Source organism: Coregonus lavaretus (genome assembly GCF_964263955.1).
Source record: "Coregonus lavaretus genome assembly, chromosome: 25".
In the NCBI taxonomy this organism is placed as follows: domain Eukaryota; kingdom Metazoa; phylum Chordata; class Actinopteri; order Salmoniformes; family Salmonidae; genus Coregonus; species Coregonus lavaretus.
Genome location: NC_140012.1, coordinates 19,946,695 through 19,973,690, shown reverse-complemented (window position 1 = coordinate 19,973,690; position 26,996 = coordinate 19,946,695). Strand labels below are relative to the sequence as shown.

At 43.6% G+C, this 26,996-nt stretch overlaps 1 protein-coding gene across 1 annotated transcript in view; it reads right to left on the bottom strand.

The window, feature by feature from the left end:
* The window catches only part of spata20 (spermatogenesis associated 20), a 66,100-nt gene that overhangs the window by 32,226 nt on the left and 6,878 nt on the right, over positions 1-26,996 (bottom strand). Inside the window, exons 6-14 of the mRNA XM_084141331.1 lie at positions 26,928-26,996; positions 26,634-26,738; positions 18,682-18,756; positions 17,157-17,369; positions 16,846-17,038; positions 16,104-16,272; positions 6,564-6,772; positions 4,595-4,794; positions 3,879-3,959 (exon numbers count right to left, since the gene is read on the bottom strand). The exon at positions 26,928-26,996 is cut by the window's right edge and continues 62 nt beyond it. Of these exons, the coding sequence (XP_083997457.1) occupies positions 3,879-3,959; positions 4,595-4,794; positions 6,564-6,772; positions 16,104-16,272; positions 16,846-17,038; positions 17,157-17,369; positions 18,682-18,756; positions 26,634-26,738; positions 26,928-26,996 (1,314 nt within the window). The remainder of the gene's footprint in view (positions 1-3,878; positions 3,960-4,594; positions 4,795-6,563; positions 6,773-16,103; positions 16,273-16,845; positions 17,039-17,156; positions 17,370-18,681; positions 18,757-26,633; positions 26,739-26,927) is intronic.

Sequence of the window (26,996 nt, the reverse complement as noted above, 5' to 3'; positions counted from 1 at the left end):
AAAACAAAAACCTACAGGAACAGGGTTGGAGAGGCTTGGTTTATTTAAACAAGAGACATTGTGTTTGTAGCCTGCGTGTGGCAAAAACCTTCCTGTCGTTTAGATCTTCAGGCTATAGGTTGTTTGCATGAGATTAAATGTTTTGCTCGGTCTGTTTTAACGAGAAAAACGATTGAATAAGTTATTATTCAATTTTCATCTCAATTAGACCGATCTGGTGTAATAAAGGTGAAATTCCTGGTTAAATAAAAAAATAATTAAGCTGGTTAAATATAAAAAAGAAAGGTTAAATTGGTCTAGATCTTTGCATGCAGCAAACCTATAGGCATATGCGCTTTCATTATCAAAAAATATGATGTTTTAGCCTTTGTTGCTTTGTAGAGCAGTGTGAAATTAACTCAAGTCTCCAAAAAATCCCATTCTAACGAAAACAAGTTTAAATGGCTTTATTATATAGCCTATATAATTAAAGCCTTATTATTATAAATCTGCTCGCCTCGCACACACCATCACAGTGCGCAGGCAGCCTCCTTTCGGCACACAACACACAAACACACATTTTAAAAATCTGCACAAAAAAAAGTTGTCTGTCTGACCGCCCGCAGCATGAAAAATGCAGACTGTGCCACAATGATCTCTGTCAGAGCCCCTGGGTCCCGCGGTAATGCAGCCCTCTACCCCTATGCAATGGCCAGGTTACCCCACAGCTACCCCAGTGAAAAAGTCCTGCCACCACCGCTGAGCAGGACTGTGGTTCTAAGAGGTAGGCTAAAGGATTTGCTCATTGGTAGTGGTGTGTTAAGCCAACAAGAAATACTCAGCTATCAAACATCCCCACTTTTATAGGTCTGGCATACATTTGCGTTTAGGCAAATTAGCCTTATTATATTTCCGTGCTGAGGATGCGTGATCACTCAGCATTGACAGGACAGAGGAACCAGAAAAGACAACGAAGACATTGACAAAAAAACAGGAGCTCAGTAGAAGATTTGAGGTGCTGGTAGGCTACTCAGCTCCGGTGACGACCTGCCCAAGTCAAGCACTGGATATAAATGATCAGGCTATGTAACGGGCAATTGATACATTAAAGAGATACTTCTGGATTTTGGCAATGATGCCCTTAATTTACTTCCCCAGAGTCAGATGAACTGGTGGATACCATTTTTATGTCTCTGTGTCTAGTATGAAGGAAGTTAGAGGTAGTTTCACGAGCCAATGCTAACTAGCCTTAGCACAATGACTGGAGGGACTTTCAGTCACTGCGCTAACCCTAGTTAGCAATTGCGCTAGATAGGAACTTCCTTCAAAATGCACGCAGAGACGTTCATCTGACTCTGGAGACGTAGATAAAGGGCCTCATTGCCAAAATCCAGAAGTATCCCTTTAACAAAAGGAGGGTAGCTGAAAAAACTATTCACACAATGAAACAACTAGGCCTATTTTAGAAATAGGCCTACACTACCAGTCAAAAGTTTTAGAACAGCTACTCATTCAAGGGTTTTTCTTTATTTTTACTATTTTCTACATTGTAGAATAATAGTCAAGACATCAAAACTATGAAATAACACATATGGAATCATGTAGTAACCAAAAAGATGTGTTAAACAAATCAAAATATATTTTAGATTATTCAAATAACCACCCTTTGCCTTGATGACAGCTATGCTCACGCTTGGCATTCTCTCAACCAGCTTCATGAAGTAGTCACCTGGAATGCATTTCAATTAACAGGTGTGCCATAAAAGTTAATTTGTGGAATTTCTTTCCTTCTTAATGCGTTTGAGCCAATCAGTTGTGTTGTGACAAGGTACAGAAGATAGCCCTATTTGGTAAAAGACCAAGTCCATATTATAGCAAGAACAGCTCAAATAAGCAAAGAGAAACGACAGTCCATCATTACTTTAAGACATGAAGGTCAGTCAATATGCAACATTTCATGAACTTTTAAAGTTTCTTCAAGAGCAGTTGCAAAAACCATCAAGCACTATGATGAAACTGGCTCTCATGAGCACCGCCACAGGAATGGAAGACCCAGAGTTGCCTCTGCTGCAGAGGAAAAGTTCATTAGCGTTACCAGCCTCAGAAATTGCAGCCCAAATAAATGCTTCACAGAGTTCAAGTAACAGACACATCTCAACATCAACTGTTCAGAGGGAAATTTGTCCTTTGGTCTGGAGTCCAAATTTGAGATTTTTGGTTCCAACCACCGTGTCTTTGTGAGACGCGGTGTGGGTAAACGGATGATCTCCGCATGTGTATTTCCCGGAGGAGGAGGTGTTATGGTGTGGGGGTGCTTTGCTGGTGACACTGTCTGTGATTTATTCTGCAGCGATACGCCATCCCATCTGGTTTGGCCTAAGTGGGACTATCATTTGTTTTTCAACAGGACAATGACCCAACCCACCTCCAGGCTGTGTAAGGGCTATTTTACAAAGAAGGAGAGTGCTGGAGTGCTGCATCAGATGACCTGGCCTCCACAATCCCCCGACCACAACCAAACTGAGATGGTTTGGGATGAGTCGGACCGCAGAGTGAAGCAAAAGCAGCCAACAAGTGCTCAGCATATGTGGGAACTCCTTCAAGACTGTTGGAAAAGCATTCCAGGTGAAGCTAGCTGAGAGAATGCCAAGAATGTGCAAAGCTGTCATCAAGGCAAAGGGTGGCTATTTGAACCTCAAATATAAAATATATTTTGATTTGTTCAACACTTCTTTGGTTACTACATGATTCCATATGTGTAATTTCATAGTTTTGATGTCTTCACTATTATTCTACAATGTAGAAAATAGTAAAAATAAAGAAAAACCCTTGAATGAGGAGGTGTTCTAAAACTTTTGACCGGTAGTGTTCATCTACACAGTAGCCTAATGGTGGCTGGCTGCAAATCAACTAGCCTAATCTTTTTTTATAGAGGTGATAGGCCTATTTTAGCTAAATCGACACAAATTTAATTGATTAGATTACTCTGCCAATAAATACAAAAAATCCAGAATGTACATGTAGAAGTCTGTAGGGCGTTCATGGTGAGATCTATAATAATAAACGTACAACTTACACGTGACATGTAAGTGTCACATGTACACGTGACACTTTTAAAAATTAAAATAAACAAATAAAACAATAAACCCGAACCAGCACTTGCACCATTCAAATAATGATAACCATTATGTTGTTATGTAGTTAAATTGTTAAAAACTAAGTCAAATTGATTGTATGGTTGTATAATGTATTTGTTATTGAATACATGGTTGTCTCTGAGAAAATGTCTCATCAAAATGTTCAAATTTAATTATATTTATTATTGGCATAAAATATAGGCCTCTTTGACCTAAAATAATTGGTATCGGCCATTAAAAACCAATATCGGTCATTCTCTAAATCAGTAGCTTAATTTGGATTATTTTAGGCCTTAATCACTCGCGATACAGCAAGGCCACTGTGCCTGACATTTAAACAACACGATGTTAGCCAACACCCCAGGCACTGTCACAACCAGCCCTGCTGTGTGTGTGTGTGTGTTTGTGTGTGTGTGTGTGTGTGTGTGTGAGAGAGAGACTGTGTGTGAGTATGAAAGTGTGTGTGTATGTGTGAGATGAATTTGACAACCTGACCTTTTGGTATGATTGCTGTAACACTCATTATGAGACAAACTTAAGGACAAGAGGATGTGTCACTCCTAAATAACTCAGAAATCATTTAAATAAGCAATAAGGCCAGAGGGAGTGTGTAATTATAAGTAATTTAGAATAAGTAATAACTAACTAGTAATTACTCATTAAGACAGGTTGGTCAGGATGTACTGTACTGGTGGATTGCTACTTCAAACTGCCTAAGGATGGATTGAGCCCTTAATTCGTACCTTTACATTTTAGTCATACCTTGTGTGGAAGGAACAGAGAGTTGACTGTTGCTAGCAGACTGGAGGTGTCCGGGGCATCCCTCTGGCCACAGATGACTATCTAGAGAGAGAGAGAGAGAGAGAGAGAGAGAGGTGGAAGAGAAGAGAGAAGTGAAAGAACATTAAAGGGAGAATGAATTAATGAATGATGCGGAAAATATACTAAGACAGAGGAGAAAGACTGAGCGAGAGAGCAATAAAGAGGTTTAGGAAAGAGAGGAATAGAGAATAGAAGAGATAGAGAGAAACAGAGCGAGAAAGAGAGAGAGAAAAACAGTGAGAAAAAGAGAGAAGGATCCAGAGAGAGGTAGAGCTAGAGAGGTCAGTGGTGGTTGTAGCAGTAACGAGAGAGGAGAAGGTGTGTTCTGGGCTCGGCTAACCTTGTCTGATCCCTAGCTTGTTATCATCCGCCCCCTATCTGACTTACACACACACACACACACACACACACACACACACACACACACACAGCTTGTTATCTCCGCCCCCTCAATGACTTCTCCTCCGCAGGTGAAATATGATGGACAGAACACTTCCAATGTTCTTGCCTTTTTTCTTTCTCTCTGTAAATGTTTTTTCCTCTCCTTTTTTAGCACAAATATCCAGCCTAGGATAAAAGTTTAGTTTGTTCCACTCCAAACTATACAACTTTGAGTTTGTGTGTGTGTGTTTGGGTGGACCGTACATGTATGTTACCTGTTTGAGTGTGTAGTGGTTAGCCATCAGGCCCCTGACCATCTCTGGCAGGGCTATGGGGACTCTGGTCAGCCGGTCAGAAAAGGCAGCCAGTAGCTGTTGTGACCGCTGTGACCAGTCCTTACGACCACTGTAGTGGGACAGACGCAGCAGGTTCAAGGCAGACACAGAGTTAGCACTGGGCTCTGCACCGTCCTGGTCTGAGAGAAACAGAGACATAAAGACAGTCATTTCATGTTAGTGAAAGATCAAAAAGTGTATACTGTTTTGTATTCAGACTCAGAGCCAACTTCAACTTTTCAAATGAAATATCTTTGACAAGTGACTCTTGCAGTAAGATTAAATGCTAATCTACATAAATTTGCTCGGGAAAACATTTGTTCTGATTATGCCTGAGTGTGTGGATGTGCCTGTATGTGTGCGTGCGTGTGTGTGTGTGTGTGTGTGCGCGCATGTGTGTCAGACGTGACGTGTGAGTTGATATGAAGTGACTGACAGGTGCCCTCATGACTCAGTCCTGTTAAGTGATTGGTGTTTATCTCCTTTTGGCGGCCAATGAGATTACAGCGCTGCTCTTCTCATTAGTGATGGGGGGGGGGTAATAAAAAAAATTGATAGTTACATATCGGGATATTATTTTTGATGACATATCGTATCGACAATAATGCAATATTATGGTGATGGTGATGACTGACACAAGCCATCCGCTTTTGATTCAGACAGACAAACATACACACACACAAGGGAACACGTGCACCAACACATGCGAGAGGCTATAGTCCACTAAATAATTTTATACATTTCATTTCATACTGTGAGCCCCAAGCAGGAGGCCTATGCACACACAGTCATGCATAACCACATGGGGGGATATAGGGTCCACTAAATCGTTTTTCATATCTCTCCTCACCCTGTGCCCCATGGCAGAAATCATACACACAAGTAACAGTGGATTGCCGTGAAAAACACACACACAGCAGAGAGGGGTGGAACGGGGTGAGACACACACAGCTTTGGGTCAGGATGTAAAATACAGAGTGCCACTGGACTGTAGGGCAATCCATCTTCCTGTGACAGAAACACACACACACACACACACACAGCGACGTAGCGTCACTAATGGAGCTGAATTCAACGCATTGCGAGCAACATAATGGTCCCGTCAATGCTCAGAGATGAGAAAGGCCTCGCATGTCACGTCTAATCACACACACAGGCACGGGCACACACACACACACACACACATTAAAAATGTGCAGTCGCACACACACACAAGTCAGTTTTAATCTGTCAACTGGCAAAAACAAGAATAATTATTATCTTTTTCGCTTTTTTATCTTTACATTTTCCTTTTTTTTCTACCTTGGTATCCAACTCTTGTCAGAGCCATTTGCACAGTGCCATTAGTCAAGAGGCAAGGCAGTGTATTTGTTTGTGCTAGTGTTTGTGCTATTGTCGGTCTGTCTGCTTGTGTGCATGTGTACTTGTTTTCCTACCTTATCAGGACCTAAATGTCCTAACAATTCACCTGAATGTCCTGACAAGGTAGGAAAACTAGAACCTTTCCATGTCCTGAATTTGTTCAAATGCTATTTTAAGCTTAAGGGTTAGGTTTAGAGTTTTGGCGTTAAGGTTAGGGCTAGGGTTTTTGAGGTTAAGGTTAGGGTTAGGGTAAATAGCATTTTTAATGGTCAGAAATGTGTACTCCCCAAAAAGTCCTGAAATGTCATGAACATAAAGCTATGTGTGCACATCTATCCAATTACTGGATATAAAACATGGAGCTGTGTCATTCAGAACATTAGACCTGGCGCTTTTACACAAACATATTTTTTTCTCCAGGACAGAAAAACACCAGTCTCCTGGCAAACATGACATATTGAGTGGGTATTGATAAATCACAGTTAAAGTGATATCGAAGAGCCATTCCTCATGACTTTTCTACCCAACATTATTGAGAGAGACTCACCCTGCTTGAGTCGTAGCAGTACGGTGGGGTCTGTGGGGTCACTGCAGTAGTAGCCCCCTCCCTCTGCATCCCAGAAGAGGAGGTCCTGTCTGTCCTGTAGCTCCTCCCCCCAGCGAAGCCACTCTGCCTGCAGCGTGGCCTCATACAGGTCCAGCAGACCACAGATAACGTACGCATAGTCGTCTAGGAAACCAGCAATGGGTGACGCGCTGAGAGACAAAAGGAGAGATATGAATCAAGGATTTATTGATGAATCAAGAAATGATTGATAAATCAATTATTAGTTGTATGGAAATACTGTTTATAAACTGTATAACAAATGTCTATGTGTGTCAGAAATAATAAATTTTTACACTGGCTGTTACCATCTTGTATTTCAACCCCAGTACCCACAGAAAGTCTTTATTCAACTATACCCCTCTTCCAGAACTATCTTTCCTAGGCTCCTGTGAGTCCCTCAAACACCCCCACCTGCCCTGCCCTCCATCCTCCACCCCGTAACTTCCACCCACCCCCCACCCCGCCCGCCCGTCCCCTAGGTTCCCAGCCTGTCTCGTAGGGTGGCACCCTCGACAAGGTGAGTGTGGGGGACAAACGGTGACAGGAGAGCAGATAGCCCTGTGTCTAGGGAATGTGGATGGGTGAGGTGGGCGGTGGAGCGGGCATATCCATCTTTCCATGAGTCAGCCAACACTTCACCTAACAGGACTTCCCAGGTTGAGGAGAGGGGTGAGAGGAATTTAGGAGACTCACACCAACATCCCAAATGGCCCCTTATTTTCTATGTAGTGCACTACTTTTGACCAGAGCCCTTAGGGAATAGGGTGCCATTTGGGATGCACCCGTAACAACAGACTGTCATTTATTCCAAGTTTGAAGGTAAGGTAGATAGAGGAAGAGGAAGAAGGACAAGCGATGGAGAGATTATGACATTAATGGGGTGAGAGAGAGGGATTTATGAAAAAGGAGACAGGTGATGTGGAGAGAGATGGTCTCTGCTCTCACCCCTGTGTGTCAGCCAGAAGAACTGTTGGGGAAACCCACACGTCATCTAGCTCCAGTCAATCAGATGGAAAACCTTTCAGCCTGAAGAGGCCTTCACCAACACACACACACACACACACTAATGTGTGCGCAAACACACACTCAGGCGCACGTACACATGCATACACATGACCCTGAGTATGTATTTGGTTTGATGACTCACTTCCATACTATATGAGCGCACACACTCTTTTTATGATTTAAAACTGAGAATTCACTTGAATGTGTTTACTGTTCTCAGAAGAGACTCTTCTCTAGGTCACATACAGTCATTGTGCCTTCCTAGCAGCAGACAATTCAAACCCAGAGCACTTTCTTTAGAACAACGTCACAAGGGAGAAAAGCTCTCTGATAGTGTATTTCCCATCTGAGCTCAGTATATAGAGTTTGGGGTGGGATGTTTACTTTGATGGCATTCCAGTATTTGTTGAGGATTTGGGTTCAATAATAACTGAAAAGAAGAGAATGGAGGGAGAAAGAGAGAGAGAGGAAAAGAGCCCTTGATTAGCTGACTCAGCTGTGTTTTTGCAGGGCTAGACCAAAAATTTACAATTTTAGGGGTACATGATACGAGGACCAAAGTTGAGAAAAACTGCCTTAATCAGTGTTGCACAACTTCCTCTCTCACAACTTGTTCTAAACCACAGTCTTCCTCACGGCCAGTTCTCTCCCTAGTAACAACTGCATCATACTGTGAGGCAATACAGCACCACAACACCTCTAGTTCTATTAACCCAATTCTATACTGTCCTAGCCATCCCTTCAGCCAATTTAGTTTGTCCTGTGTGTGCCTGGCATGACAGAGATATAGCTAGGCCCAGCCAAGCCTTAGGGAGAGAAAGAACCCAGATAAGCATTATCCTGGGTAAACATTCTACAACTTGCTACCTGCGGATGCCATGGGAATATGACTAGTAGGGATGTGCATCTTTCCATTTCAAGACATTTCGATATATGGGCTCCGATACGATACTGGAATGACACGTTTTAGTTTGAAACGATTCCGTGCGATTCAGTTTGATTAGAGGAACGAATCGATGCGATTCGGTTTGATGTGATACGATTCAATACACTAACTTTTGTTGAATAAACACATTCATTTTCCATTTCTAAACTCAAATCTGCTGCTGATGGAGCTCATGAGCTGGGCCTCTCTGAACTGGATCTGTCTGAGCTGACTTTTCTCTATGTGTCTGTGTAAAATTATGTATATGTCTGAGCCATAAGGGAAACTGCCACCCCCGTGCTTCACGGTTGGGATGGTGTTCTTCGGCTTGCAAGCACCCCCCTTTTTCCTCCAAACATAACGACGGTCATTATGGCCAAACAGTTCTATTTTTGTTTCATCAGACCAGAGGACATTTCTCCAAAAAGTACGATCTTGGTCCCCATGTGCAGTTGCAAACCGTAGTCTGTCTTTTTTATGGCAGTTTTGGAGCAGTGGCTTCTTCCTTGCTGAGCGGCCTTTCAGGTTATTTTACATTTACATTTTAGTCATTTAGCAGACGCTCTTATCCAGAGCGACTTACAGTTAGTGAATACATATTTTTTTTATACTGGCCCCCCGTGGGAATCGAACCCACAACCCTGGCATTGCAAATGCCATGCTCTATCAACTGAGCTACATCCCTGCCGGCCATTCCCTCCCCTACCCTGGACGACGCTGGGCCAATTGTGCGCCGCCCATGAGTCTCCCGGTCGCGGCCGGCTGCGACAGAGCCTGGATTCGAACCAGGATCTCTAGTGGCACAGTTAGCACTGCGATGCAGTGCCTTAGACCACTGCGCCACTCAGGAGTTATGTCGATATAGGACTAGTTTTACTGTGGATATAGATACTTTTGCACCTGCTTCCTCCAGCATCTTCACAAGGTCCTTTGCTGTTGTTCTGGGATTGATTTGCACTTTTCGCACTAAAGTACGTTCATCTCTAAGAGACAGAACGCGTCTCCTTCCTGAGCGGTATGATGGCTGCGTGGTCCCATGGTGTTTATACTTTCGTACTATTGTTTGTACAGATGAACGTAGTACCTTCAGGCGTTTGGAAATTGCTCCCAAGGATGAGCCAGACTTGTGGAGGTCTACACTTTTTTTCTGAGGTCTTGGCTGATTTCTTTTCATTTTCCCATGATGTCAAGCAAAGAGGCACTGAGTGTGAAGGTAGGCCTTGAAATACATCCACAGGTACACCTCCAATTGACTCAAATTATGTCAATTAGCCTATCAGAAGCTTCTAAAGCCATGACATCATTTTCTGGAATTTTCCAAGCTGTTTAAAGGCACAGTCAACTTAGTGTATGTAAACTTCTGACCCACTGGAATTGTGATACAGTGAATTGTAAGTGAAATACAGTGAGGGAAAAAAGTATTTGATCCCCTGCTGATTTTTTACGTTTGCCCACTGACAAAGAAATGATCAGTCTATAATTTTAATGGTAGATTTATTTTAACAGTGAGATACAGAATAACAACAAAAAAATCCAGAAAAACGCATGTCAAAAATGTTATAAATTGATTTGCATTTTAATGAGGGAAAAAAGTATTTGACCCCCTCTCAATCAGAAAGATTTCTGGCTCCCAGGTGTCTTTTATACAGGTAACGAGCTGAGATTAGGAGCACACTCTTAAAGGGAGTGCTCCTAATCTCAGTTTGTTACCTGTATAAAAGACACCTGTCCACAGAAGCAATCAATCAATCAGATTCCAAACTCTCCACCATGGCCAAGACCAAAGAGCTCTCAAAGGATGTCAGGGACAAGATTGGAATGGGCTACATGGGCTACAAGGCTGGAATGGGCTACAAGACCATCGCCAAGCAGCTTGGTGAGAAGGTGACAACAGTTGGTGTGATTATTCGCAAATGATAGAAACACAAAATAACTGTCAATCTCCCTCGGCCTGGGGCTTCATGCAAGATCTCACCTCGTGGAGTTGCAATGATCATGAAAACGGTGAGGAATCAGCCCAGAACTACACGGGAGGATCTTGTCAATGATCTCAAGGCAGCTGGGACCATAGTCATCAAGAAAACAATTGGTAACACACTACGCCGTGAAGGACTGAAATCCTGCAGCGCCCGCAAGGTCCCCCTGCTCAAGAAAGCACATATTAAGGCCCGTCTGAAGTTTTCCAATGAACATCTGAAGGATTCAGAGGAGAACTGGGTGAAAGTGTTGTGGTCAGATGAGACCAAAATCGAGCTCTTTGGCATCAACTCAACTCGCCGTGTTTGGAGGAGGAGGAATGCTGCCTATGACCCCAAGAACACCATCCCCACCGTCAAACATGGAGGTGGAAACATTATGCTTTGGGGGTGTTTTTCTGCTAAGGGGACAGGACAACTTCACCGCATCAAAGGGACGATGGACGGGGCCATGTACCGTCAAATCTTGGGTGAGAACCTCCTTCCCTCAGCCAGGGCATTGAAAATGGGTCATGGATGGGTATTCCAGCATGACAATGACCCAAAGTACACGGCCAAGGCAACAAAGGAGTGGCTCAAGAAGAAGCACATTAAGGTCCTGGAGTAGCCTAGCCAGTCTCCAGACCTTAATCCCATAGGAAATCTGTGGAGGGAGCTGAAGGTTCGAGTTGCCAAACGTCAGCCTCGAAACCTTAATGACTTGGAGAAGATCTGCAAAGAGGAGTGAAACAAAATCCCTCCTGAGATGTGTGCAAACCTGGTGGCCAACTACAAGAAACGTCTGACCTCTGTGATTGCCGACAATGGTTTTGCCACCAAGTACTAAGTCATGTTTTGCAGAGGGGTCAAATACTTATTTCCCTCATTAAAATACAAATCAATTTATAACATTTTTGACATGCGTTTTTCTGGATTTTTTGTTGTTGTTATTCTGTCTCTCACTGTTCAAATAAACCTACCATTAAAAGTATAGACTGATCATGTCTTTGTCAGTGGGAAAACATACAAAATCAGCAGGGGATCAAATACTTTTTTCCCTCACTGTAATCTGTCTGTAAACAATTGTTGGAAAAATTACTTGTGTCATGCACAAAGTAGATGTCCTAACCGACTTGTCAAAACTATAGTTTGTTAACCAGAAATGTGTGGAGTGGTTGAAAAACGAGTTTTAATGACTCCAACCTAAGTGTATGTAAACCTCCGACTTCAACTGTATAGCGCTACTTTGGATTTCACCCCCGTCTAATAATTGAATGGTTTAGACCGTTTGGAAGTTTTGACTGACCCTGGGAATGAGCTTCTCTTCTTCTCCCACTTTGACCATGCAGTGCGGGTAGCAAAAGTGATTGCTGTCCTTGTTATGAAGTTATCTACTTTACCCTATACAGTTGAAGTCGGAAGTTTACATACACTGAGGTTGGAGTCATTAAAACTTGTTTTTCAACCACTCCACAAATGTCTTGTTAACAAATTATAGTTTTGGCTTTTGGCAAGTCGGTTAGGACATCTACTTTGTGCATGACACAAGTAATTTTTCCAACAATTGTTTACAGACAGATTATTTCACTTACAATTCACTGTATCACAATTCCAGTGGGACAGAAGTTTACATACACTAAGTTGACTGTGCCTTTCAACAGCTTCTGGTCTGATTAAACAAAAATAGAACTGTTTGGCCATGATGACTATCGTTATGTTTGGAGGAAAAAGGGGAAGGCTTGCAAGCCGAAGAACACCATCGCAACCGTGAAGCATGAGGGTGGCAGCATCATGCTGTGGGGGTGCTTTGCTGCAGGAGGGACTGGTGCACTTCACAAAATACATGGCATCATGAGGAAGGAAAATTATGTGGATATATTGAAGCAACATCTGAAGACATCAGTCAGGAAGTTAAAGCTTGGTCGCAAATGGATCTTCCAAATGGACAATGAACCCAAGCATACTTCCAAAGTTGTGGCAAAATGGCTTAAGGACAACAAAGTCAAGGTATTGGAGTGGCCATCACAAAGCCCTGACCTCAATCCTATAGAAAATGTGTGGGCAGAACTGAAAAAGTGTGTGCAAGCAAGGAGGCCTACAAACCTGACTCAGTTACACCAGCTCTGTCAGAAGGAATGGGCCAAAATTCACCCAACTTATTGTGGGAAGCGTGTGGAAGACTACCCAAAACGTTTGACCCAAGTTAAACAATTTAAAGGCAATGCTACCAAATACTAATTGAGTGTATGTAAACTTCTGACCCACTGGGAATGTGATGAAAGAAATAAAAGCTGAAAGAAATAATTCTCTCTACTATTATTCTGACATTTCACATTCTTAAAATAAAGTGGTGATCCTAACTGACCTAAAACAGGGAATTTTTACTAGGATTAAATGTCAGGAATTGTGAAAAACTGAGTTTAAATGTATTTGGCTAAGGTGTATGTAAACTTCTGACTTCAACTGTATATCTAAAAATGACCATATATACTGATTGTTTCAAGCAACAACAACAAAAAATAAGTGAATGTAGGCTAAGCCCCGATCGGCATGTATAGCCAGATGAGAGTTGTGTCTCCGGCGGGATGTCAGGCATTTTATAAAAGTAACCTAGCAAATTACATAGGTTGTCACTCAACTAATAAAGCCCAATATTGCGCAAGCAATTTTACAAACATTTAAATGCTGAATGTGACACGCAGATGTACCAGATCAGGAATAGGCCTACCTCTCGTTGGTCAACGTGCGAAGCTGAGTACAGCCCACAGTTTGACTAGTCTACTGATATTGCCTGGGGTTGTTCGGCACGCAAAATGTGAAGTCACAAAAGATTAGGTATTTTCAGAAAGTAGAGAGAAAGTAATTTGTGCAACATCCAAAAAATTGTGAACCGGTGATTCGTAACGTTTGATTCAATTTCCTGACCGATGCATGATACATTTGGATACGTTTGGGGTCCTGTGGACATATGCATTAATATCTTAAACATTTGAGCCGGGAAACGATGGCGTATCGATGAATCGTTACATCCCTAATGACTAGTACGAATGAGACAGGACCACTGGAACCAGGCCAGTGTGTGTGAGTGTGTATGCATGTGTTCACGCATGTGTGCGGGTTCCTGGTGTGGTTTTCTGCAGATTCAGTGGCATTTCCACATTTAGGGCCCTATAAAATCTATGTTGCGGAGAACGCGGACGGAAACATGGAATCCAGACATTAAAACGGAATTCAACAATATTCTAAAATTTATTGAAATTAGTAGGAAATCAACTAAATGTTGAAAATTAACTAATTTGCCCAAGTTTATCATAAGACATGAACTAAATGCATTAGTGATTAGGATTCCATGCAACTCTCTGAAAAGCCAACTGCACATCGGGTTAGGGCTGGGTAGGGCCTGCCATCAATAACTAGGGTACCGGCAGGGCTCGGGTATCACTAAATTGGTCACTAACATTTTGAAGCTGAGCCATTCTCTGCTGCGCAGTACAGTCATATCTGACTAAGATCATAAGTGCTTCAACCTCGTCAAATATAAGACAGGAGAGATTATTTCACAGAAAATAATGTTCCTTGAGTTATGTCTGAGTGACGAAAAGTAGCTAACAGCTAACTGCTCTCTCATGTCTCTTCATTGAGCAGAGCAGCCCAAGCGGTGCCATTGCTATGGATACTTATAGACTCAAAGGGCCATGAGCGAGCTGCACGTCGGGAGCGGGTGACACACAGAGAGAAGCAGCTAATGTTTTTACTAAAGAAGGAAGTTATTTCTGATTTTTGGTTGGGCCTTAAATTTGGCAGAAGCAATCAGGCCTGGGTAGGGTCTGAACCTCGCGGGCATGGGTGAGGTTCGGGCTTAAAATTCATGTCCGTGCAGCACTCTAGTGCACACTTAAATTAAAGGTTAACTGCACTCCAAAACCAAAATTTTGCCAGACTTCAAAAGTAGTCTCCTGATGTGGTTCAAATACTTTGAACATCCAATTTACTTGTTTTTCTATTTATAAAGGTGAAAAAGCTGGGGAAATCTGAAACCTGGAAAAAACTAAACCGAGAAAATGGAATTTGGGAAAAAACTAAACGGAACCAGGCAAAAAATAAATACGGATTTCATAGGGCACTACACACGGTTTGCGAACACATTCGCTCACTCATGGCATCTGGGGCAGGAACATAACCACAACACCTGGATCAACCGTGTGTTAGTCCCCCACCTACCAGCCAGTGTGTATGGCGGATCCAGAGCCTTCAAGGACATTATCAAGGACATAATACAATATCCACCTCTATGACAAGCTACAGGACTGTTTCGCTAGTACAGACTGGAATATGTTCCGGGATTCATCCGATGGCATTGAGGAGTTCACCACATCAGGCTTTATTAATAAGTGCATCGACGACGTCGTCCCCACAGTTACAGAGGGAAACCCAGCCGCGAGCTGTCCAGTGACGTGAGCCTACCAGACAAGCTAAATACCTTCTATGCTCGCGTCGAGGTGGTGAGGGTAGGCAGCAACACATCTACTATGCTGACCCTCAACACGGGGGCCCCTCAAGCGTGCGTGTTTAGTCCCCTCCTGTATTGCCTGATCACCCACGACTGTGTGGCCGCACACGCCTCAAACACCATCATTAAGTTTGCTGACGACACAACGGAGGTAGGCCTGATCACCGATGACAATGAGTGTGGTGCCAGGACAACAACCTCTCCCTCAACATCAGCAAGACAAAGGAGCAGATCTTGGACTACAGGAAACTGCTTGGCATCCAACCGCAAGGCGGTACAGAGGGTAGTGCGTACGGCCCAGTACATCACTGGGGCTGAGCTCCCTGCCATTTAGGACCTCTATACCAGGCGGTGTCAGAGGAAGGCCCTAAAAATTGCCAAAGACTCCAGTCACCCAAGTCATAGACTGTTCTCTCTGCTACCGCATGGCATGCGGAACTGATGCACCAAGTCTAGAACCAACAGGACCCTGAACAGCTTCTACCCCCAAGCCATAAGACTGCTAAATAGTTAGTTAAATAGTTAACCAAATAGCTACCAGGACTATCTGCATTGACCCTTTTTTTGCATTAACTCTTGACTCATCACATACGCTGCTGTTAGGGTTTATTATGTATCCTGTTACTTAGTCACTTTATCCCTACCTATATGTACATACACTGTATCTACCTCAATTACCTCGTACCCCTGCACATTGACTCGGTATTGGTACCCCGTGTATATAGCCAAGTTATTGTTACTCATTGTGTATTTATTCCTTGTGTTATTATTTTTCTATTATTTCTTTTGGGAAGGGCCCGTAAGTAAGCATTTCACTGTTAGTCTACACCTGCTGTTTAAGAAGCATGTGACAAATACAATTTTCTTTTATTTGTGTGTTAGTTTGTGAAACTTATATAACATGGGGTCAAATTGATGTTGGTGAGAGGTCCTCATGTGTTGTCACCTACCCGCCCAATTCAGTCCATTCCTCACTTGAGATATGAGCATATAACTGAAACTTGTGCGCAAATCACACATTGATGTGAAGTACTGAAGTTATGATTTGTTAACTAAACATCCTCATTATTATCCCCCCATCTTACCCCTGCTCCACCTCCATCTCGTCTCCACGGTAACAGGAGCGAAGCATGATCTGTCGTTCCACGTCCCACAGGTGCTCCTTTAGGAAGCGAGCGGCCTGCACCGCTCTCTCCAGCATAGCCTTGTCATCCAGCACAGCACCGACACGCGCAAAGCCTGATAACATCAGACCTGGAGAGAGAGAGCAAGAAAGAGAGAGATATGCGAGGAGAGAGATCGAGAGAAAGGGAGGGGGGCAGAGGGAGGGGGGAGGGGGGTTATGAAACCCATTGTCATAATGCCAAACCCAAAATATTATCAAGCACCTGCCAGCAACATGGTTTCAATGGAATTCTGTGATGTTGTCCCATACTGGAACTCTGTATCATTATCTCTCTCTGGAGCAGCTCAGTGACACTGTGAGGTGGCAGTTCAGTAGAAACTTGGTGATTACCAGGCTTTGAAGTTCCCCTTGTCGCTGGGTTCCTCTTCTCTCCTTCCCTCTATCCCTCCCTCCATCTTTCATGTCAGTATCAAAGCATTGGTAGGGAGCAGCCCAGTCATCAAAGCCCCAGCAGAGTGCTGCCTGCCCTGGGGGACAGCTGATTAATGAAGTGATTGACTAATTAATGGAAGGGTTCCTGAAATCGCCTAGCTTCATTACCTCGCAGATACTGATACACTCCTGCATCAGATGGAGACCTGGGGGCAGTGCGTGTGGGTGGGTGGGTGGGTGGGTGGGTGTGTATACACGTGCACCCTTACCGTTCCAGGAGGCCAGCATCTTGGTGTCGAGGTGAGGGGCCGGACGACTCTTCCTGACTTCGGCCAGCTTGGCTCTAGCGGAGGCCAGTAGCTCAGAAACCTTCTCTACACTGAGGCCAAAGCGTGCAGCTGTAAGCTCCACAGAGTAACGCACGATCAACACGTTCTGGCCCTGCAGCTCCCCATGAGGGTCCTTACAGACACAGAAGATAATTACAGAAGATACACAGAAGATAAATGTTTATGATAATTTAAAAGATACTTAGGACAAGGTCTATCGTGGGGACGAACAAGCTTGCGCACACACACACCTGTTCCATGTCCACGTTGCCTTGTTCTTTGACCCCGTAGTGGTGCATGAAGATGTCAGCCTCTGTAGCGCCTCCTGTTGCTCCCTCCACCACAACAGGAAGTAGTTCTCTGATCTCTGACCCCATCCACACACAGAACGCCCCCTCCCTCTTTTCACTCCCCCCCGCAGCAGGGAGAGAGTCTGCGTCCTCAGCACTGTAGAAGCCCCCGGACTAAACTCCCAAGAGAGAGAGAAGGGGTGTTTGGAGAACAATGTGTTAATATACTTTTCTGTATGATAAATGTAATGGATCTTAAACCAATGTTCCGGTCATGATCTTTGGGTTGAATTTTTTTTGTTTTGTTGATGTAATGGATTACGAAACCAAGAACTTGCCGAAGGATATTGTTGCACTCAGTTACATGGTCTGTAACCTGAATAAATGTGTGCATTAATGTGAAAAGTAATCGTATGCGACCAGGTGTTGAATGCATGTACCCAGGAGACAGCAACTTTACCTTGGTCCAGGGCCAGCTCTGTCTCTCTTGACCTCTTGGTCGGCCAGTCCAAACTGATTATTATTTGTTCAGATGGTGGCGAGACATAAATATGTCCAAAAATGAAAATACCAAAAGGCATGCCGAAACTAAAGACAAAAACAAACGAAAGGCCTCATGGCCACCAAACACAAAACCAGCAGCCTCGCGGATTGCAAGCTGGGACCGACGACCAACCTAATTGGCAGCACCTGATGTGCTTTTCAACCAGGCTCAGCATCTGGACAAGGTTGCTGCTGCCCCCTAGGGGAATGGAGTGTGGATGCGGTAGCGAGCTGTAGCGCTGTCTAAACTACCTAACCTATTACCTAACAATCGTATGAAAAAACAAAGGTTCAGTCATCAACTGCTGTTTGTGCCCACCACTGCCCACAGGACATGAGATTATAGGTAGATAATATGCAATTTCTCTGTATAACAGTAGGTAAATTAACTAGAAACTAGGAAAATTCATGCCAACTCAATTGTCCATTGTCTGCACATTCTCTGTATTCTCTCTGCGATAATGACTCTGGGCTTTCGAGGGAAAGCCCTGTCAGAGGCAGCCGTATAAAAGAAACAGTATCCGTGGTAAATTACCTTCCTAGCATAATTCCTTACCGTATAACTGCATAAGAAATCTTGGTGAATATAAAGATCTCAATGAGTGTGGTTTTAATTGTGTGCTCTGTTCTGGGCTGTCGAGACATTAATCAAACTAAGATGGCCGCCGCCTTGCCTGGGCAGAGAGCAGGGAGAGGAAGAAACGGGTTGACATTGATAGGAATCCAGGGGCATTTTTCAAAAGAGTGCGATACCTGGCCCTCACACACACGCCCCCACACACACATGCATGAGCGCATGTGCACACACACACACAGAGGTGTTATGGGGGGCCAGTATGAAAATGTATGCACTCACTAACTGTAAGTCGCTCTGGATAAGAGCTTCTGCTAAATGACTAAAATGTAATGTAAATGTTAATGAGGTAGGAGGGAGATGTCTCACCTTGTCACTGAGGTCTCTGGAGACGTAGAGGAGAATATCCCGGGCCACGTCAGCAAAGACTTGCTCCCCCGACACCTGCACCCACACAAGACAACATATCACATAATCACACTGCAACCATGACACAAGCATACCACAACCATTCCCATGAGATCTGTACCCACAGAACACAACATAATGCAACCTTTATACAACAAGTCCCCCTGAGGCCTACAACCAGGGAAGACAACATACAGTGGGGAAAAAAAGTATTTAATCAGCCACCAATTGTGCAAGTTCTCCCACTTAAAAAGATGAGAGGCCTGTAATTTTCATCATAGGTACACGTCAACTATGACAGACAAAATGAGAAAAAGAAATCCAGAAAATCACATTGTAGGATTTTTAATGAATTTATTTGCAAATTATGGCGGAAAATAGGTATTTGGTCAATAACAAAAGTTTCTCAATACTTTGTTATATACCATTTGTTGGCAATGACACAGGTCAAACGTTTTCTGTAAGTCTTCACAAGGTTTTCACACACTGTTGCTGGTATTTTGGCCCATTCCTCCATGCAGATCTCCTCTAGAGCAGTGATGTTTTGGGGCTGTCGCTGGGCAACACGGACTTTCAACTCCCTCCAAAGATTTTCTATGGGGTTGAGATCTGGAGACTGGCTAGGCCACTCCAGGACCTTGAAATGCTTCTTACGAAGCCACTCCTTCGTTGCCCGGGCGGTGTGTTTGGGATCATTGTCATGCTGAAAGACCCAGCCATGTTTCATCTTCAATGCCCTTGCTGATGGAAGGAGGTTTTCACTCAAAATCTAACGATACATGGCCCCATTCATTCTTTCCTTTACACGGATCAGTCGTCCTGGTCCCTTTGCAGAAAAACAGCCCCAAAGCATGATGTTTCCACCTCCATGCTTCACAGTAGGTATGGTGTTCTTTGGATGCAACTCAGCATTCTTTGTCCTCCAAACACGACGAGTTGAGCTTTTACCAAAAAGTTCTATTTTGGTGTCATCTGACCATATGACATTCTCCCAATCCTCTTCTGGATCATCCAAATGCACTCTAGCAAACTTCAGACGGGCCTGGACATGTACTGGCTTAAGCAGGGGGACACGTCTCGCACTGCAGGATTTGAGTCCCTGGCGGCGTAGTGTGTTACTGATGGTAGGCTTTGTTACTTTGGTCCCAGCTCTCTGCAGGTCATTCACTAGGTCCCCCCGTGTGGTTCTGGGATTTTTGCTCACCGTTCTTGTGATAATTTTGACCCCACGGGGTGAGATCTTGCGTGGAGCCCCAGATCGAGGGAGATTGTCAGTGGTCTTGTATGTCTTCCATTTCCTAATAATTGCTCCCACAGTTGATTTCTTCAAACCAAGCTGCTTACCTATTGCCGATTCAGTCTTCCCAGCCTCGTGCAGGTCTACAATTTTGTTTCTGGTGTCCTTTGACAGCTCTTTGGTCTTGGCCATAGTGGAGTTTGGAGTGTGACTGTTTGAGGTTGTGGACAGGTGTCTTTTATACTGATAACAAGTTCAAACAGGTGCTATTAATACAGGTAACGAGTGGAGGACAGAGGAGCCTCTTAAAGAAGAAGTTACAGGTCTGTGAGAGCCAGAAATCTTGCTTGTTTGTAGGTGACCAAATACTTATTTTCCACCATAATTTGCAAATAAATTCATTAAAAATCCTACAATGTGATTTTCTGGATTTTCTTTTCTCAATTTGTCTGTCATAGTTGATGTGTACCTATGATGAAAATTACAGGCCTCTCTCATCTTTTTAAGTGGGAGAACTTGCACAATTGGTGGCTGACTAAATACTTTTTTCCCCCCACTGTATCACACTGCAACTGTGACACAACCGGACCCCAATCAACCAACCATAGGCTACTGTAATTAACAACATTGCACCAGTCTCCTGAGACCTGCACCCACAACAACATAGCAACGATAACTCAACTGTATTCTGAGCCAACCACTGTAGACACCCTCTTTAAAAAAACAACCTCTTGCACTTGATCGCACACCTCCCAAATATAGGACCTACAGTGGGGAAAACAAGTATTTGATACACTGCCGATTTTGCAGGTTTTCCTACTTACAAAGCATGTAGAGGTCTGTAATTTTTATCATAGGCATTTTATCTGTCATAGTTGACGTGTACCTATGATGAAAATTACAGGCCTCTCTCATTTTTTTAATTGGTGGCTGACTAAATACTTTTTTTCCCCACTGTACACTTCAACTGTGAGAGACGGAATCTAAAACAAAAATCCAGAAAATTAAATTGTATGATTTTTAAGTAATTAATTTGCATTTTATTGCATGACATAAGTATTTGATCACCTACCAACCAGTAAGAATTCCGGCTCTCACAGACCTGTTAGTTTTTCTTTAAGAAGCCCTCCTGTTCTCCACTCATTACCTGTATTAACTGCACCTGTTTGAACTCGTTCCCTGTATAAAAGACGCCTGTCCACACACTCAATCAAACAGACTCCAACCTCTCCACAATGGCCAAGACCAGAGAGCTGTGTAAGGACATCAGGGATAAAATTGTAGACCTGCACAAGGCTGGGATGGGCTACAGGACAATAGGCAAGCAGCTTGGTGAGAAGGCAACAACTGTTGGCGCAATTATTAGAAAATGGAAGAAGTTCAAGATGACGGTCAATCACCCTCGGTCTGGGGCTCCATGCAAGATCTCACCTCTTGGGGCATCAATGATCATGAGGAAGGTGAGGGATCAGCCAAGAACTACACGGCAGGACCTGGTCAATGACCCGAAGAGAGCTGGGACCACAGTCTCAAAGAAAACCATTAGTAACACACTACGCAGTCATGGATTAAAATCCTGCAGTGCACGCAAGGTCCCCCTGCTCAAGCCAGCGCATGTCCAGGCCCGTCTGAAGTTTGCCAATGACCATCTGGATGATCCAGAGGAGGAATGGGAGAAGGTCATGTGGTCTGATGAGACAAAAATATAGCTTTTTCGTCTAAACTCCACTCGCCATGTTTGGAGGAAGAAGAAGGATGAGTACAACCCCAAGAACACCATCCCAACCGTGAAGCATGGAGGTGGAAACATCATTCTTTGGGGATGCTTTTCTGCAAAGGGGACAGGATGACTGCCCCGTATTGAGGGGAGGATGGATGGGGCCATGTATCGCAAGATCTTGGCCAACAACCTCCTTCCCTCAGTAAGAGCATTGAAGATGGGTCGTGGCTGGGTCTTCCAGCATGACAACGACCCGAAACACACAGCCAGGGCAACTAAGGAGTGGCTCCGTAAGAAGCATCTCAAGGTCCTGGAGTGGCCTAGCCAGTCTCCAGACCTGAACCCAATAGAAAATCTTTAGAGGGAGCTGAAAGTCCGTATTGCCCAGTGACAGCCCTGAAACCTGAAGGATCTGGAGAAGGTCTGTATGGAGGAGTGGGCCAAAATCCCTGCTGCAGTGTGTGCAAACCTGGTCAAGACCTAAAGGAAACGTATGATCTCTGTAATTGCAAACAAAGGTTTCTGTACCAAATTTTAAATTCTGCTTTTCTGATGTATCAAATACTTGTCATGCAATAAAATGCAAATTAATTACTTAAAAATCATACAATGTGATTTTCTGGATTTTTGTTTTAGATTCCGTCTCTCACAGTTGAAGTGTACCTATGATAAAAAATTACAGACCTCTACATGCTTTGTAAGTAGGAAAACCTGCAAAATCAACAGTGTATCAAATACTTGTTCTCCCCACTGTATATATCCCTATCTTACGCGCCGAGGCTGGCTTTACAGTGAATCCTTTTACCTCTTTAAGATGAAAAATACATCAGTGAAGAGGACACTCTTGTTGGCGTATTCTACTGTACTACAGTGTTGATTTCTTCTACTGTACCACCAACACAGTAGGGGACACATCTATGGTCCTATACATTGCTATTAGGGATAACGGTTAGCCGCTTTAAATACATTTGACCGGTCGTGCTTATTGGCCTATAGGTTAATTAGCATAATTTCGTGGAATTAAATTGGCGAGTGTATTTTTTCATTAGTTGTCGTGTAGCTTTTTTATCACACGCGCACAGCATACAGAGCCTAGTTTGAGGAAGGGAATGGCCCATCACCTGTCAGACAGCGCGAGAGAACCTCCTCAAAAAGTTGGTCCTGGAGTGAAACGTGCTTTTATAAACCCAGTCATTGCGCAAACAAATAACAATTCTAAATGCACTCGCGTGTTAAAAACTGTTTTGATGGCCACGATTAAAAAGAGCTACTATTTTTATTTCTCAATCTTAACTCATAATTAAAGTGTGAATCTCAATCGCCATTCGAGTGCATAGGCTATAGTCAATGGTAGGCAGGCTATCAGCGCATCACCCACCACTTTACAATGTGAGCTTGAGGCAGTATAATTGTTTGAAACCTGAACGTTTTACTTTACTTCAAATAATTAAAGTAGCCTATCCAAATCCAACCATAGAAATGTGGAGGCAATTATTTAAAAAAGACTTCCTCAAGCCATTAACCAGCATTTCTCTCCTGTTCTATTGGTTTTCATATTAACTTTCTTTCGCTGTCCAGAAGCCAAAGGCACAATCCTAGTCATATTAGCAACACATACTAGTTGTTGTTTTTATCGTTTTTTTATTGAACCTTTATTTAACTAGGCAAGTCAGTTAAGAACAAATTCCTATTTACAATGACGGCCTACCAAAAGGCAAAAGGCCTCCTGCGGGGACGGGGGCTGGGATTAAAAATTAAAATATAGGACAAAACACACATCACGACAAGAGAGACACCGCAACACTACATAAAGAGAGACCTAAGACAACAACATAGCATGGCAGCAACACATGACAACACAGCATGGTAGCAACACCACATGACAACAACATGGTAGCAACACAACATGGCAGCAGCACAACATGGTAGCAGCACAAAACATGGTACAAACATTATTGGGCACAGACAACAGCACAAAGGCAAGAATGTAGAGACAACAATTCATCACGCGAAGCAGCCACAACTGTCAGTAAGAGTGTCCATAATTGAGTCTTTGAATGAAGAGATGGAGATAAAACTGTCCAGTTTGAGTGTTTTTTGCAGCTCGTTCCAGGTTCTAGCTGTAGCGAACTGAAAAGAGGAGCGACCCAGGGATGTGTGTGCTTTGGGGACCTTTAACAGAATGTGACTGGCAGAACGGGTGTTGTATGTGGAGGATGAGGGCTGCAGTAGGTATCTCAGATAGGGGGGAGTGAGGCCTAAGAGAGTTTTATAAATAAGCATCAACCAGTGGGTCTTGCAATGGGTATACAGAGATGACCAGTTTACAGAGGAGTATAGAGTGCAGTGATGTGTCCTATAAGGAGCATTGGTGGCAAATCTGATGGCCGAATGATAAAGAACATCTAGCCGCTCGAGAGCAACCTTACCTGCCGATCTATAAATTACGTCTATGTAATCTATCATGGGTAGGATGGTCATCTGAAGCAGGGTTAGTTTGGCAGCCGGGGTGAAAGAGGAGTGATTACGATGGAGGAAACCAAGTCTAGATTTAACCTTAGCCTGCAGCTTTGATATGTGCTGAGAGAAGGACAGTGTACCGTCTAGCCATACTCCCAAGTACTTGTATGAGGTGACTACCTCAAGCTCTAAACCCTCAGAGGTAGTAATCACACCACATCCATAACCTGAACGGAAACCATATTGCACACCAGATAGAATACTATAGACATCAAGAAAGCCAGTCAGTTGATTATTGCAAAGTTTTCCAGCACTTTTGATATACAGGGCAAAATAGAAACTGGCCTATAACAGTTAAGATCAGCTTGATCTACCCCTTTAAATAAAGGACGCACTGAGGCTGCCTCCCAAGCAATGGGAACCTCCCCAGAGAGGAGAGACAGGCTAGAAGAAGAAAGGATCTAAACCATTTGACCCAGATGTTTTTTTGGGGTCAAGTTTAAGGAGACCTCAGACTCAGTGACCGCCTGTAGGGAGAAACTATGTAGCGGGGCAGGGGGAAAAGGGGGAGGAGCATCGGGGCTAGTCGCATTAGAAGAGCTGGGAGATGAGGACGGGCAAGGAGGTATGGCTGAGTCAAATAGGAAACCTGACTTGATGAAGTGGTGATTAAAGAGCTCAGCCATGCGCTCCTTGTCAGTAACAACCACATCATCAACATTAAGGGACATGGGCAGCTGTGAGGAGGAGGGTTTATTCTCCAGGTCTTTAACCGTTTTCCAGAACTTCTTGGGGTTAGACCCACAGAGAGAGAACTGCTCCTTAAAGTAACTGACTTTGGCCTTCCGGATAGCCTGAGTGCACTTATTTCTCATTTGCCTGAACGAGAGCCAGTCATCCTGAGTATGCGTGTGCCGAGCCTTTCACCAAATGGAATTCTTGAGGTGGAGTAACTCTGCCAGATCACGGTCAAGCCAGGGGCTGAACCTGTTTTTAATTCTCATTTTCTTTATAGTGCCGTGTTTGTTAACAATACCACTGAAAATATCAAAAAGAAGGTCCAAGCGTCTTCGACAGAGGGGATCAAGCTGATTCTATACCAATTTACAGAGGCCCCCCTCATGAAGGAAGGTGTTCCTTGGTAAAGATTGCCACTCCACCACCTTTGGAAGATCTGTCTTGCTGAAAAAGGCTATAACCAGAAAGGTTAACATCAGTGTTCAAAACACCTCTTTCTTAACCACGTCTCAATAATAACCAACAAATCTGGATTGGAGCTATGAACCCACACTTTCAATTGATCAATTTTAGGTAATAAGCTTCTAGTGTTAACGTGCAGAAAACCCAGGCTTTTACGAGAGCTGAAATCAGTGAAACAGATATCAGAGCACAAGTCAGAATTGGGACTAGCAACAGTAGATGGGCCAGGGTGTACATGCACATTCCCAGATATCATCAGCAGTAATACAATCAGGGCACGGCAGACAACAGGGAGAGCTCTGCAGTGTTGCTTTTTTATGACATTTGAGTGTGCATCAGATGGCAACAAGATCATATTATGCAGCAATTTCATCAGGTAACATGAATACAAAGCCGGCGAAGGGTGGTTAGAATACGATGGGAGGCCAAGTGTCCGTGTAACCAATAGAGAGTCAGAGTCCTGAGTGTGGAAACAAACATAGTCTGTCCCACAGTTCAGTAAACAAGCAAGTTCATAGTCAACAAAGCACGCAGGAGTCATGTAACGACTTGGGGCTAGCCATTGTAAGTTCTAGTTGTTGCCATTAGATTCTACCTCTTTCTAAGTTTCTAACAGCAATTTTATTCTTTGTCACATATGGAACCGCTCGCATTAGGTGCGCTGTTTAGAAAGGTGTTTTCCACTAATTGCATTTTGGCAAATGTTTGAAAATGACATTTTATTAGCTGCTTCATTACAGAAGTTGCATGTTCAATAATTGCCTATAGCCTTTTGACTGTCAGACGATAGGCTTTCTATTGTTGTACGTTTTCATTAAGCTCTTAATAAAAAAAGTCCATTCCTTGTATGCATGCATTGTATTTTCTGTTGGTTGCGTCATTTTACTGTTTGACATTTGTTTTACCGTTTGTTGACCAGTTAATGAGGGTAAGTTAGTCGGCAGCAAAATTTACCGAAATATGCATCCCTAATTGCTATGCATAGACTCATAAACATAATCACACAATATGCTACAGCTCACTTCACAGCTTCCCCGGGAAATTCAAGTTATTGTAGCCTCACGCGGACGAAGAAGTTCGCTTCTGCTGCAGCTTTCGAGGTAAAATATTACACACTTTGCAGCGGTGGTTCGCATTGCTATAGATACCCCGCCCATGATGTGACATCCCCTAACAGAGATTATTTATCTAGGTGAATTCTGCTGACTAACACTTTTTGGGCGGGAAAATTATGATGGTAGAGAGAGGGGATAAACGATGTGGCTGGCACACAAACACACGCATGCACACACACACCTGGTAGGCGCTGATGTAGGCCACAGCCAGCTGGGCCTGGTCATAAAGCATTTTCTCAAAGTGGGGAACATGCCAGGATGAGTCTGTAGAGTAACGATGGAACCCCTGAGAGAGAGGAAGATAGGGAGAGAAAGGGGGATAGAGGGGCAGAGAGAGAATGAAGAAAGATGAGAAATACAACATAAATGTTACACTCTTGCTCATGCCAACTGTGTTGTGGTGTGCTGTGTGTACTGGAGTAGCATGTCCTAGGAATGATGGTAAGGTGGCGTTAGTGTGAATGAGTGTGTGCACCTGTGCCACATGGTCGTGGATGCCCCCCAGGGCCATCATGCGGAGCGTGTGTAGAGTCATCTGGAGTGC